The 15,911-nt window shown below is 42.1% G+C and overlaps 1 protein-coding gene across 1 annotated transcript in view; it reads left to right on the forward strand.

Moving 5' to 3' along the window:
• The first annotated feature begins 1,374 nt into the window (after window positions 1-1,374).
• Window positions 1,375-15,911, forward strand: part of LOC126234432 (uncharacterized) — a 59,318-nt gene continuing 44,781 nt past the window's right edge. The window contains exon 1 of the mRNA XM_049943127.1: window positions 1,375-1,481. Coding sequence (XP_049799084.1) covers window positions 1,476-1,481 — 6 coding nt within the window. The 5' untranslated portion in view covers window positions 1,375-1,475. The remainder of the gene's footprint in view (window positions 1,482-15,911) is intronic.

Below are 15,911 nucleotides of genomic sequence, written 5' to 3' on the forward strand. Positions count from 1 at the left end.
GTGTGATGTCCTTAGGATAGTTAGGTTTAAGTAGTTCTAAGTTTTAGGGGACTGATGACCTCAGAAGTTAAGTCCCATAGTGCTCAGAGCCATTTGAACCTGTATCAATTCTGTGACACTCTCTCCCATATTTCGCGATAATACAAAACGTGATGCATTTCTTTGAACTTTTTCGATGTACTCCGTCAGTCCTACCTCGTAAGGATCCCAAACCGCGCAGCAGTATTCTAAAAGAGTACGGACAAGCGTAGTGTAGGCAATCTCTTTAGTAGGTCTCTTACATTTTCTAAGTGTCCTTTCAGAGAAACGAAGTCTTTGGTTAGCCTTCCCCAGAACATTTTCTATGTGTTGCTTTCAATTTAAGTTGTTTGTAATTGTAATACCTAGGTATTTAGTTGAATTTACGGTTTTTAGCACAAAAAGTGCTGAAACATGTCTCGGTGAAATATAACAGAAGAAAGGTGTCTTCCATGAGGTGGAATTCCTCTTCCCATACGTATCGATATGCAGGGAAAAACTGGTGTAAGACATCTGAAAATCTCTCATCAATTCTCCATGGTGTCAAATTTTTTTACCTCTTACATACTGAGGAATAAAGATAGTAGATGATGATTTATCGCATGTAATGTCTCTCAAGATAATGTTCGGTCATTATTAATCAACGAAATACACTCTTATGTCGGAGTGACAGGTTCGTCTTCATGGCAGAAAGTTACTTTTAAGAGTTCATTTGTGTTCTGAACGATTAGTCGATTCTTTTGTGGTAGTGTAACATTTGTTTCTCAGTCGGTTCACGATTCTGGCACAGTGCTTGTCTTCCGTGAGAAATGTTGGCCACCAAATGACAGAAGACAATACTTCCATTGGAGTCGTGTGCCTTCCTCGGAAGACTGAACGGTCGAGCCACACATGCTCTGGACAGTAGCTCGTAATAGCTGTATAAGAGATGTATTTCCTTAACCGCATAATAAGAAATGTTGTGCCATACTTCGAAAGTACAACCCAGCGAGCTGGCGCAGTGGATACCACACTGGACTCACATTCGGGAGAATGACGGTTCAAACCCGTGTCCGGCCATTCAGATTTAACTTTTCCGAGATTTCCTTACATCGCTCCAGGAAAATGCCGGGATGGTTCCTTTGAAAGGACACGGCCGATTTCCTTCCCCATCCTTGACACAACCCGAGCTTGCGCTCCAGTGACCTCGATATCGATGAGACGTTAAACCCGATTTTCCTTCCTTCCTTCTTTCTTCCTTCCTTCGAAAGCACGCTGTCGGCCAGCTCTGGAACGACAGACACAGCCTGAGGAACTGGAGTCAGGTGGGGAGGGAAGTCACGTGGCCTCGCGGCTCGCTGCGGGCGCAGGATTGCGGCATCTCAGTGCACGTGCCGTCGCCACGGCCGGCTACGGAACAGCAAGGCCCGGCCTCGAAACCTCCAAACACAGCTGCCGTGGGTGCGCGTGCTGCCATCATGTCGGTGAGTAGCGGCGCATTCTTCAGCACTTACGTATAGCCGTATACTGCAACAGCTGTTCGTATCCTGCACACTCACTAGGCCACACGTAGCCGTTAACGGTAACACGTGGTGACTTTAGACTAAATAGGTACAGTGGTGACTAAGGAAAACGGATCGCACTGACAACGCTTTCAGGTCAGTTGTGCATATACTGCCGAGAGGTTTAGCGTGTACTCGTGAAATGTAGTGTAGCGTGGTGTTATCCATAACCATGAAAATCCCTGAAAGTCGATAACTGGGAAACTATCACCAAACTGGTCGCATGCACCTGAAAGAGATCTGATATTCAAAGCAGTACTATTTTTCTAGGAATAAAAGAGATCAGAATGGTTCAAAAAATGGTTCAAATGGCTCTGAGCACTATGGGTCTTAACATCTGAGGTCATCAGTCCCCTAGAACTTAGAACTACTTAAACCTCACTAACCTAAGGACAGCACACACATCCATGCCCGAGGCAGGATTCGAACCTGCCACCGTAGCGGTCGCGCGGTTCCAGACTGAAGCGCCTAGAACCGCTCGGCCACACCGGCCAGCCGATCAGAATGGAAAAGTAATCTTGTGGATGGCAAAAATGATTGGCAAGTCCGAAATAACAGTAAAACACATTCTGAAAAACTTTAACAAAGCGGAATTAACCGGCTCCTAGAAAAAAAGTAGTTGCTGCAGATGACTTCGATAAAGCACTTATCCGAAGAAAATGTTTGGAGTATTATCCGCAGAAGAAGGAACTTCCAGCGTTCAGAAAGATATTTATATTTAAAAACCAATGAGATAAATTTTTAGGGGCAGGGTATCATTTCGAAACATTTGAAAGATATGGGTTTACGTTCAGAATATGTCAAAATGACAAAACCATCCAAACTGAATTTTCCCAAATTGTTGGAAATATAATGAAAAGGAGCCAAATACGCCAGTGGTATTAACGGAAGAAACGTGGGTGAATACGCATTTTACCCTGAAAAAGTGCTGGCAGGATGAAGACGTTCATGATGTAATAACTATAGCAGGGCATGCCAAAGAACTACTGTCCACGTTGGAAAACCTATGGCTTTTATGGAGATATCAGAGTTAATTTACAATTCGATACCTAAATCCCTAAATTATCACGATGATAGCAATGGAGAGACTGATTCCTAACATCCTAGTTGTTAGTAGCCTACTGTTGTTCTTGATAATGCACCGTATCATTCTGTTCAAAGAAATCAAGCCCCGAATACTGCAACTTTCAAAAGCGTCATAACTGAATCCCTCATGCAGAGAAAACGCGTTTTTAACCAACTTTGATTCCAAAAGGAACAGTTGCGCGCAGCGACCGTAGATCAATTTAAGGAACGATAGGAACACAGCAGTCAGTCGCAATCTCATTGGTCTTTTATTACTCTTGCACATCCAGATTTGAGCTATAAATAGCCATCTTTATTGCTAAAATACAAGAAAATTACGGAACCATAACTGATTTACATATAACAATAAGTAAAATACCACATTATCCAACAGCGATGACGCATTCTAGTCAATATACCATTTGATTGAGATACCATCCTACAAAGTTGGAACAGAAATAACTAAAACAGTTTTTTAATATTAAAAATCGCCAAGTATATAAGCATATCCCCAGTATACGATGTATTTGGTGTAGAAAGTGTTTTATCATGTATTAGTGGTGATGGTGACTACCAAATCTTACGCTAAAATCATTCTATACGGAGTTAATCCATAACATTAGAAATAAGAAACTAGAAACTTTTTAGAATTCGTCTTGTTTAAGAATAGTTCCATACCAAGTCGAAATTCGTCAGAAGCTAAAATTAAGACTAATCGGTCAAATCATAGTACTTAAGTAGTAATTAAGCTACATAATTAGTACAAAAGAAACTCTTGGTCATCAGTCTTCTGACTGGTTTGATGCGGCCCGCCACGAAGTCCTCTCCTGTGCTGACATCTTCAGCTTAGAGTAGCACTTGCAACCTACGTCCTCATTTATTTGCTGCATGTATTCCAATCTCTGTCTACCAATACAGTTTTTGTCCTCTACAGCTCCCTCTAGTGCCATGCCTTAACAGATGTCCTACCATTCTGTCGCTTTTCCTTATTAGTGTTTTCCACATGTTCCTTTTCTCTCCGAGTCTGCGTAGAACCTCCTCATTCCTTACCCCATCAGTCCAACTAATTTTCAACATTCGTCTATAGCACCACATCTCAAACACTTTGATTCTCTTCTATTCCGGTTTTCCCACAGTCCATGTTACAAATTCAAATGGCTCAAATGGCTCAAAGCACTACGGGACTTTACTGCTGAGGTCATGAGTCCCCTAGAACTTAGAACTACTTAAACCTAACTAATCTAAGGACACCACACCCATCCATGCCCGAGGCAGGATTCGAACCTGCGACCGTAGCGGTCGCGTGGTTCCAGAGTGTAGCGCCTAGAACCGCACGGCCACACCGGCCTGCCCATGTTTCACTACCATACAATGTACTCCAGACGTACATTCTCAGAAATTTCTTTCTCAAGTTAAGGCCGATATTCGACATTAATAGACTTCTCTCGGCCAGGAATACCTTTTTGGCCATTGCTAGTCTGCTTTTGATGTCCTCCTTGCTCCATCCGTCATTGGTTATTTTACTGGCTAGTTAACAGAATTCCTTCCTTAACTTCATCTACTTCGTGACCATCAATCTTGATGTTAAATTTCTCGCTGTTCCCATTTCTACTACTTCTGATTACCTTCGTCTCTCGTCGATTTACTCTCATTCCATACTCTGTACATCATTGGACTATTCATTCCGATCAGCAGACCATGTAATTCTTCTTCACTTTCACTCAAGATACCAATGTCATCAGCACATCGTATCATTGATATCCTTTCAACGTGAATTTTATTCCACTCATGAACCTTTCTTTTAATTCCATCATCGCTTCCTCGATGTACAGATTGAACAGTAGTGGCGAAAGGCTACATACTTGTCTTACTCCCTTTTTAATACGAGCATTTCGTTCTTTGTCGTCCACTCCTATTATTCTTTCTTGGCAGTTGTACATGACCCGTCTCTCCCTATAACTTACCCCTACCTTTATCAGAATTCGGAACATCTTGCACCATTTTATATCGTCGAGCGCTTTTTCCAGGTCGACAAATCCTATGAACGTGTCTTCATTTTTCTTTAGTCTCGCTTCCATTATTAACCTCAACGTCAGAATTGTCCCTCTCGTGCCTTTACTTTTCCTAAAGCCAAACTGATCGTCATCTCGCGGATCCTCAGTTTCCGTTTCCATTCTTCCGTATATTATTCTTGTAAGCAACTTGGATGCATGAGCTGTTAAGCTTATTGTGCGATAATTCTTGCACTTGTCAGCTCTTACCGTCTTCGGAAATGTGTGGATGATGCTTTTCCAAAAGCCAGATGGTATGTCGCTAGACTCATACATTCTACACACCAACGTGAATAGTCGTTTTGTTGCCACTGCCCCAAATGAGTTTAGATATTCTGATGGAATGTTATCTATCCCTTCGGCCTTATTTAATCCTAAGTCCTCCAAAGCTCTTTTAAATTCTGATTCTAACATTGGTTCCCCTATCTCTTCTAAATCGACTCGTGTTTCTATCACATCTGACAAATCTTTCCCATAATAGAGGCTACCAATGTATTCTTACCACCTATCCGTTCTCTCCTCTGCATTTAACAGTAGAATTCTTGTTTCACTCTTAATGTTATCACCCTTTTAATGTCACCGGAAGTTGTATTGACTTTCCAGTATGCTGAGTCTGTCCTTCTGACAATAGTTTCTTTTTCGATGTATTCTATTTTTCCTGCAGCCATTTCGTCTTAGCTTCCCTGCACTTTCTACTTACTTCATTCCTCAGCGACTTGTAATTTTGTGTTCCTGAGTTTCCCGGAACATTTTTGTACTTCCTCCTTTCATCGATCAATTGAAGTATTTCTTCACTTATCCATGGTTTTTTCGAAGTTACCTTCTTTTAACCTATGTTTTTCTTTCCACCTTCTATGATTGCCCTGTTTAGAGGTGTCAATTCGTCTTCAACAGTACTGGCTACTGAGCTGTTTCTTATTGCTGTATCTATAGCCTTAGAGAACTTCAACCGTGTCTCGTCATTCCTTAGTACTTCCATATCCCACTTCTTTGCCTATTGATTCATCATGATTAATGTCTTAAACTTCAGCCTAATCTTCATCACTACTATATTGTGATCTGAGTCTACATCTGCTCCTGGGTACATCTTACAATCCAGTATCTAATTTCGGAATCTCTGTCTGACCATGATATAATATAACTGAAATCTTCGGGTATCGCCCAGCTTTTGCCAAGCATACCTCCTCCTCTTGTGATTCTTGAACAGTGTATTCGCTGTTACTAGCTGAAACTTGTTACAAAACTCAATTAGTCTTTCTCCTCTCTACAACGGCACTCCAGTCCCCCAAGACTATTAGATTTTCATCCCCCTCCAATATCCTCATACACTTCCTCTATTTCTTCATCTTCTGCTTGCGGCGTCGGCATGTATACCAGAATTATCGTTGTCGGTATTGGTTTGCTGTCGATTCTGGTAAGTACAACCCTGTCACTGAACCGTTCGCAGTAACGCAGTCTCTGCCCTACCTTCCTATTCATAACGAATCCTACACCTGTTATACCATTTTCTGCTGCTGTTGATATTACCCTACACTCATCTGACCAGAAATCCTCGTCTTCTTTCCACTTCACTTCACTGACCCCTACTATATCTAGATTGAGGCTTTGAATTTCCCTTTTCAGATTTTCTAGTTTCCCTACCACGTTAAAGCTTCTGACATTCCACGCCCCGACTCGTAGAACGTTATCCTTTCGTTGATTATTCAATCTTTTACTCATGGTAACCTCCCCTTTGGCAGTCCCCTCCCGGAGATCCGAATGGGGGACTGTTCCGGAATCTTTTGCCAATGGAGAGATCGTCATGATACTTCTTCAATTACAGGCCACATGTTCTGTGGATACACGTTACGTGTCTTTAACGCAGTGATTTACATTACCTTAGGCAATCCTCACGTCGTTGATAATTGCTGATTTTTCAACCTTTAGGGGCAGTTTCCCACCCCTAGGACAAGAGAGTGCCCTGAACCTCTGTCCGATCCTCCGCCATCTTTGACAAGGCCGTTGGCAGATGAAGGTGACTTCTTGTGCCGGAAGTCTTTGGCCACCAATGCTGATTATTAATCAAAATTTAAGCAAAAGCGAGACTCGAACCCGGGGTCAAAGACGTTTTGATTATTCATTAAAGACGTTACCCCTAGACCAAACGTTTATACAAACCGTTTTTATGAAGATCTGTTAACATCATTTAATAAACATATACAAACGTACTCCACTGACGTATATTTCTTGCGTAACGAATGATGGAGTTCCAAACGCGGTACGCTGCTTGCACAGAGCAGTATACCAAATTATCACTTAAGGCTAATTCACTTTTCATGGTGAAATCGGGAAAACACTGTATATTACCAACAAAATGGAAGATAAAGCGATCCACCGATAATAATAACTTATGTTCGCACACAGTATCACGCCTAGTGTTCTTATCTTGACGGCAAGTTAATTACCTCCTAGGGCGTAGCGTCTCCTACCTCAAAGCAGAAGACCATCGAAGAGCTAAAAAAAATAGAATATTTACACCAAAGCTTGCTCATTGTGCGGATGAAAATTAGATTACCTCAGTCGGCAGTGTATGTCCGTCTCCTCCAGAAGGTCCATGAATCTGCCCTCAGCTTTATGAAACAACATTACACCAGACCTCAGAGAAGAAGCGGTGTGTCGACTCTCAACCACCTGGGCACCAAAGCTGCATCTCTCATTTGCATCCCGCCTGTCCAAAGCTACATTCTCACCAAACTTGAACTCAAGTCTTCTACCTGTCTCTCCCACGTAACAGGTATCACATTCTGGACATTTCATCCTGTACACACCTGATTTGTGGTGCACATTTCTTTGATCAACACCATTAGCCAGAATATGCCCAAGGTTGTTTGTAGTTGAAAAGGAAACTTTTCTGTTTTTTCTTTGCTTTTCCTTTTTTTTTTAAACCGATGCTATTTTTGTGCTAAATGTGTCACAGTATGACAGGCAAATGTATTTGATATTTGTATCTTCATTTTCATTGTTACCTACATGTTCTTTCACATTCCGATATTTTACTTATGTAATGAAGGGGTGATGGAGGGGGGGGGCGAGATTCTAGCAGTGCTTTGAATGATGCCTAACTCTTTCTTATTCAGCTGGAGAAAAATACCTACTTTATTGTTATTGGCTACCATTCAAATCACCCAAACTAGCATAAGAATGCCTTTTTTATTTTTCTGTAAGCTCTCTTCGTAAGCTCCCACTGTAATCGTATGCAGGTGAACAAGAAATATTGTTGGCCACCATTTAACACATTGCCAGGCCAAACAACTGCCCCCACTCCCATTAAGTAGGAAAAATTTACAAAAAGTATCAGAATGTAAAGGAACTTTTAGGTAATAATAAAATGGTAGATAGATATAATTGATGCGTTTACTTGCCATATTATGACACCTTTCGCACAAAAACAGCATCGGTTTTCAAAAAATATAACAGAAAGTTTTCCTATTCAATTGCAGACAACCTTGAGCATTTTTGGCTAATAATGCTGATAAAAGGAATGTGCACTATGAGTTAGATGTGTGCAGGCTGGAATATCCAGACTGTGAAGCCTGTTACGTGGGACAGACAGAAGATTTGAGACCGGGTTTGATGAGCATGTAGCTTTGAGTAGACGGGATGTAGCTGAGAGATCCAACTTCACTATCCATCGGATTCAGAATGGTTACACTCTCCCTTCTCTGAAGTCGTGCGTCTGGCTATTGCATTGCACAGAACCGAGAAGTGCAGATTCATGGACATCCTGGAGAAGATGGAAATTTACTGCCGTCTGAGGTAACCTGGTGTTCACCTGCCCAGTGAGCAGACGTTAGTAAAGACCCGCCAGTTTTGGGAGCTCTTCGGCGGTCTCGTGCTTCAAGGCAAAAGAGCTCACGACACAGAAATGAACTAACATGGCGTGCCTTTAAAATGAGAACACTAGGCAATGTAGTATGTGGGAGCATAACATGTTGTTAATAGTCATCGTTTTGTCTTCCACTTTGTTGCTGCTGTTCCACATTATATCGGTTTAGCCATCGAACATGTGAAACACTATTCAACCGTTAGCCTTAAGTGCTAGATAAAAGGCAATTTGTTGTACTGGCCTTCGCAAGCGGCATCTGTTATGTAAGAAATTTACGTCAGTAGAGGACCTTTGAATGTTTTATTACGTTTTTGAAGTTAGCCTTGTTATGTTAATCTTAAGTATTTCTTTATGATGTTAATAGGTCTTCATGAAAACGATTCGTATTAAACTTCTTTTATTTGGTGGATCACTTAACCATTATGATACGAGCGACTGAAGCAGATTTTAGCTTTTGATGTATTTCGCGTTGGTATGGAACTATATTTTATGAGGTGCTTTAAACTACTATATTGGAATGAAATTGGGCGAGTTATTATTCTAACATAATGGGCTTACTTATATTACATGACGCACACTGAGACTGCTGTACCTGTTGTAAACAACACCTCAGTTGAAAATATTCTTCTCGGGTATGCAGCCGGATCATGACGTCTTCAAGACACAATATTTCTGCGGTCCAACTGGCCGCCATCATCAGGTGAGAGCGCTGGTGCACAATCTCGCCGGAGAGATTGTGCACCAGCGCTCTCACCTGATGATGGCGGCCAGTTGGACCGCAGAAATATTGTGTCTTGAAGACGTCATGATCCGGCTGCATACCCGAGAAGAATATTTTCAATTATTACGCCGGGAAAGCCTTCGTAGTCAACACCTCAGCTTCTTTCTACTCGTACGTAAGTAAACTTACATGGTGACGTGTACTGTAGCAACTTTGTTGGGTGGTAACTCACTCAAATGGTATGTTGACTAGAATGGGCCATTGCTTGTGGATAACGTGGCGTTTTACTTTTTGTTTTATGTAAATCAATTCTGGTGCTGTAATTTTCTTGTATTTCAGCACTGAAGACGTCTATTTGTGACTGAAATCTGGATATGCAAGAACAATAAGAAACCAATGGAACTGCGACTGATCGCTGTGTACCCTTCCTTCGTTGAAAATCGGTTATGAACCGAGTTTGGCAGGAAACGAGATTTTACAGGTTGTGTTTTATAATAACGCAAAGCTTATTTCCAAGGCAGGTAACATTTTAAAGCGTACGGGATGTACTGTTCTGAGACTCCCGCTATACCACTTAGATTTGAATGATACAGAGCTAATCTTGAATACAAGATATAAAACGAATTGAAAATGAATATTGTCGCAGAGGTAGTTTAATTGGAAACGAAATAGAGAGTATAATATTCAAGATTGGTCTAGAGACTGTAAATGAATATGCAGCACATGACGACGAGAGTGATATTGAAACAGACATGGTGGATGAAACTGGAGAAAATTCCAGTGAAACACATACTGCAGATGAGTAATTTGGCGTCGACGCCTAGTGTGACTGACCATCCACTTGGTAACTGTAATCACTGTGGGTAGAGTAGTTTTCATCTTATTATTGTAGCTTTATCGTCTTCCCTTCCCTCCAAAAACCCGGTTATGCGCGAACTCAAGATAAGCTGAACGAAGCGCGTTCACTCACACGAGCTATAATACTGTGGTCGACTAATAGCTTGGCATGCAGTTAACCACATCCATGTTGCTGACATCTGTCCGTAGGTTAATTTGATGAAGTTCTTCACACTTCTCTATACTCAATGTAATTACGGTAGCGAACGTGCATTTTAACACGCTAGTATAGCTAAGTCTTGGATTCCCTAGCTTATGATGTCCTGTTTACCGCCACATTTCAGACGCAGTTCTTTGCTTGTCTCTGCTATCGTCCACGTTTCACTACTACGTCCATACACTCCAGCCACGTATGTTCAGAAAAGACTTATTGACTCTTATTTGATATACTACTAACGATCCAAACAATGTTTCGCAATTGCTAAATATGTATGGCAAGTGGATATATGTCCTGATCTCCCTCCTCTTCTGTCCAGCTCCTCTTCCCCCTTCTCCTTGTCCATGTCCTTTTTCTTCCCCTCTCTCTGACTATTACCTCCTCTCCCCTCTTGATGTCCACCTCCCCCTCCTATTTCCCTCCACTTCCTCCTCCAGCCTCGGTCCATCTCTTCTTTGCCCCCCCCCCCTTCCTGTCCATCATTCTTTCCCTCTCTCTCTTATCTGGGGCCTTCTTCATTGTTGTTGCCAACGGATCCATGATTGGGAATTGAAGTCGCTTAAAATGAATGAAGAGACCTCTCTTACCGCTGGATCTGTGACGAGATTTCGCATAGTTTTAAAGTGCAAATGGGTAGTTTCGGACGATTCAAATGGCGTAATACTCTAATCATAAGCCGGTAAGACATAAAAACAACTTTCCTGTTTTCTTTTAAAAACGGCTGCGAGAAATAAAACAAAACAGCAGATAGTTTTACAGAGACACATCAACTTATGCAGGAAGGCTACTATGGTAGTGCCTAAGCCGTACTCGGTATTACGAATGGTTCGCACGGCTTAAATGTGGTCAGACGGAATTTAAAGATGATACTCGTTCAAGACGCCCTTCGACATCTAACGACGACGCTCAAGTCAAGAACGTCAACGAAACTGTGTGTGCCAATAGAAGACTGACTCTCCGAGAGATTGCAGAAGAATGCATCGTGTTACCGCCAAGTTTGTCCCACGGTTCATGAGTTGAGACTAGAGAGACCTTCGCCTCGCAAGGGCTTTTGGATGGCGCAAACGAGAACGAGATGTTCCTTAATGGAATTATAATTGGTGATGAGACGTGGGTCTATCGTTATGATGTTGAGACCAAGGTTCAGTCTTCACAATGGGTCGGGAATTTGACTTGCAATCTGAAATAAACTGTTCAATAACATTTCGAGATTTTTGGTAAATATCGTAGCCAACGACTTGTGTTTAAATAGTAGTATAGATGTTATTCTATTTCCCTTATTCAGACGGGCTTTTATTACTATTGTAAGTCATAATTTTCTGGATTTTACGTCTGCCACTGTCAGTTATCTTGCTGCCAAAAGTAGTCTAACGCGTATGTGACACTCGGTTACGAGACCAAGAAGGAGCACTAGCTAGTTGAAATAAGACAGTGAAAAATATCAGCGGGGCCCTCGCTCAAAAAACTTCATAGAATTCTACTTAACTAATTTGGAGGAGTGAAGGCTTGATAATTGATTTTAAATTTTCCTCGAAAAAAGTCTGTTTCTCATAGCACCACCTAGCTTTGTATTTCCAGGATGACAGGAAAGACACTAGTTGTACAAAGCATAAATGTATGTGCCTAATCTGGTGGCAGTTATGAATATTGTAGTTGGGCCTCTAATTTTCTTGTTTATTCTTACTTGTAGCTTGAAACTAAAATAGGCGTAATAAAGGATATCCGCGCAATGAACTACTAATAAGAGTGTTGTGTTATGGGGAACAATGGTTATTCTCTTTCTAGGTTTCTTTCATCCAGCTTTGTTTATTGCTTTATTGTTATCCCTTTAGAAGCAACTACGACTTCATCTTGAATAACATGATCGACGTGATTTACCACCGCAGGTATAGCGTGTTAACTAATCGCTGCAGCCTATAGCGTGGCATATAGTTAACCTTATAGTGTCCAATTTCCAGCGCCATGGAAGCATCGAGACTACCAATCGTAAAAATTCCAATCACGAGCCTAGCGAAGACTAAGTGTGCTCGTTTCCCTTCCCTTTCATAATCTCCTGTAGCCAGTTCTTTTGGTGTACACGCAGGGACAGGAAGCCACAACTTCCACTGTTGTGTAAGGATTTTGTGGTTACCTCCACACCACTTGGCGACTGGAACTTCCTTCCTGTCGTCTACGCGGAGACTGAAGAGGTTAGAAGTCAGACGACAAATTTTATAGTTTTTTCCATTATCGTTACCGTGATCGGCATTAACGAAATATCGATTTTGAGCGAGAAAGAGAGAAATAGATTCAAAATTTTTTTACGTTCCACAATATTTAACACCGTGGTGAGGAAGACTATACCGTTTGATTATATTCTTGCATGACTGATCCTTAAAGTCTGTCATAGATAAGAAACGCTGATATTGTAGGAAGCCGAAGTTTTAATGATTTCACAAGATGTGGATCTTGTTCGATAAGGCAAAACCAGTTGATATGGAGCAGGATATTTTCCAACGGTATACATCATATCCACTTACAACTCATCGGTGTCCGGTACCAAAGTCCATATGAAAGCCACACGATCATTTTCGTAAAATTCAAGTACACTCAAGAATTTGAAACACAACTTACTGCATTATAATATGTAGGTCACAGTGAGACTATAAAGCCAAGCCTGGTTTGACTACAGTTACTAATTTTAAGCAAACGTGAGGTCATAAACTCATTTGATGAGTACCCAATCAATAAAGAATGGGAACTGTGTAGGTATGTATTTGTGCTGAAGACCTTGTAACTATTATTCTGGGGAATAATAAATGTGTATTCAGATAATATTTCCCTTGGACACTGTTACTGTGAGTTACTGTCACGTCCAACTGCTTCACTTCATTGAGAACGGAAGTGTTAAATCCATCATGGTATTTATCCAAAAACCTTTTTCCCGTGAAGTTATGCCGTATGGTAGCACCGTAATGTTCTTTTGCGGTTTGTATACTAAAACCTGTGCATAAAGTGTCGGTTAAAAGTGAAGTAGGCGTTAATGTGTTAAACGTGGACATTTTGAGGCGTAAAGTACAAATTGTAAATGACCCCTTCGAGAAGACAGTATGATGAGGAACGAGAAACAATGTACAGGAACAAAAATTACTTACCGCTTATCTTCCAAAAGAAACAAACAGCGAACGACTGCTGCATGTGTGCACCGAATTTTAATGGGTGATATAAACATATTTGGCTTGTTGATCCTGTAACACATGGCCGAGAGAGATGAGAGAGATGATCCGAATTGTGGAAGTGGAGATTTGCGTTGTTGTGTACTATCTCGGGACTGTCAGTGTTGCAGTATGTAGTTCAGTATCGCGTTTGTCAGGTGACTGTATGTAGTATATTTACTAAAAGCCCCTCAAAACCAAAGCTAACGCAGACAACGGGTTATGATGAACAACACGACTAAATTACGATGTGGATTACGCTGGAAGTCCTCGAAACGCGATGTAGAAATTGGAATACAGTTTTGAGTGAAACTTGACGTAAACATTATTCCGTACTATAAACAGTAGCGGAAGTCCAATTAAGAGCTCAAAGTGGACGAAACAAGATTACATAATCCGTGTTCATAAAGTGTTGTCTTTCAGGTAGATGCTTCGTGTGGTAATGTGGGCTTTCCTCGTTAATTTTACTGATTGGATCTTAAGACGTTTTCTTCACACTATCAGTATCATGTGGAGTCCCAGCGAATACTCTGTCCTTCATCTTCATATACGAAGTGTTATGATTATGTATCGCATCCGCCTTTCCGGGAGAGAATCTACGCGGCAGTTGCATGCGTCTTGCATTATGTGTTTAGGCTGGTTTTTGTATGAAACTGGGGATGCAGAAAGAAATGGAATTCATGACTTCCAGCCGCGCAGGGCATTGTGATATCGCAGTGGCGAAACTTAAAAATTTAAGCCAGACCTGAATTGGAACCCGGACTCACCACTTCTCATGAGACTTGCCTCAACCGCTTCGGCCATTCGGTCACAGTCCATAACAGACAACAATTTCCAAATTATCGCACGCTGCAATGCGGCGTCCCACATCCATTAAGCCCCTGCTCGCAAGTTATTGATTCCCGTAGGAGTTCGGACAGTATTAATGCATCCACACCAAAACAAACGTCAAAGAGCCACCACGCATTTACAAAAATGGGTGATTCAATCGGACATGTCTGACTCAAAAATATACAAGGCTAGTGTTGGTAGACTTGGTGGTGTAACGTCAGTGCGAGCATTAGTCTGCCTTTCCGTTATGTCTTCTGTCTTGACGAACCTGGGATCCCAATTAGAGCAATGTTGGAAATTTCTTTCCCAGTTCACATCTTCATCGTTCACGTTTTTACAGAGTCAAAGACATCTGGAGTCGTGTCTTCGCACAACATGTTGCGCTACCCTTTGTCAAGATTTCAGGATACCGAAAAAAAATGGGACGTAAATATCACCTGAGAGCGGCATAAGCGGAGGACAAAATGGGAGACAGCACGAAGACCGCCATTTTCTCCACTTCCTGCCGATGTACATCTTTCAGACCTGCGTGATCCGCCTGCCAAAAGCTCCTTTGGGTTAGGGGAGTAGAAGTTCTAGGTCATCGTTGCCGATTAAAAACTTTTTGTGACGTTGCTTTCACTAGGCCGGTAATCGAAGTAATTGAATTCATGAAAGTGTGATTCATTTTCCTAAAGAACAAACTGCTTATGTAACATGTGCCTAGATGGGTGTCTAGCGTTGAGTATTAACGCAACGGGCCGACCGAAGTGGCCGAGCTGTTCTAGGCGCTACAGTATGGAGCCGCGCGACCGCTACGGTCGCAGGTTCGAATCCTCCGTCGAGCATGGATGTGTGTGTTGTCCTTAGGTTAGTTAGGTTTAAGAAGTTCTAAGTTCTAGGGGACTGATGACCACAGCAGTTAAGTCCCATAGAGTTCAGAGCCATTTGAACAATTAAGGCAAGGGCAGAAAGAGTTTTATTCGTAAAATTAACAATTTAAAAACCGAACTTGCAAGTCATTTTATTTATTTTTTCTCGAAAACGTTTCTGCACTGCATAGATATGCTGTTCAGCCACACCATTATGACCACCGACCTACTATCGGTATAAACCCGTCCAGGCGACAGGGTGTCGATAGCAGCGTCACTTGGCGAGGAATGACTGCTGCTCAGAAACACGCACGGTGCATATACACTCCTGGAAATGGAAAAAAGAACACATTGACACCGGTGTGTCAGACCCACCATACTTGCTCCGGACACTGCGAGAGGGCTGTACAAGCAATGATCACACGCACGGCACAGCGGACACACCAGGAACCGCGGTGTTGGCCGTCGAATGGCGCTACCTGCGCAGCATTTGTGCACTGCCGCCGTCAGTGTCAGCCAGTTTGCCGTGGCATACGGAGCTCCATCGCAGTCTTTAACACTGGTAGCATGCCGCGACAGCGTGGACGTGAACCGTATGTGCAGTTGACGGACTTTGAGCGAGGGCGTATAGTGGGTATGCGGGAGGCCGGGTGGACGTACCGCCGAATTGCTCAACACGTGGGGCGTGAGGTCTCCACAGTACATCGATGTTGTCGCCAG

Source organism: Schistocerca nitens, chromosome 2, assembly GCF_023898315.1.
Source record: "Schistocerca nitens isolate TAMUIC-IGC-003100 chromosome 2, iqSchNite1.1, whole genome shotgun sequence".
NCBI lineage: Eukaryota > Metazoa > Arthropoda > Insecta > Orthoptera > Acrididae > Schistocerca > Schistocerca nitens.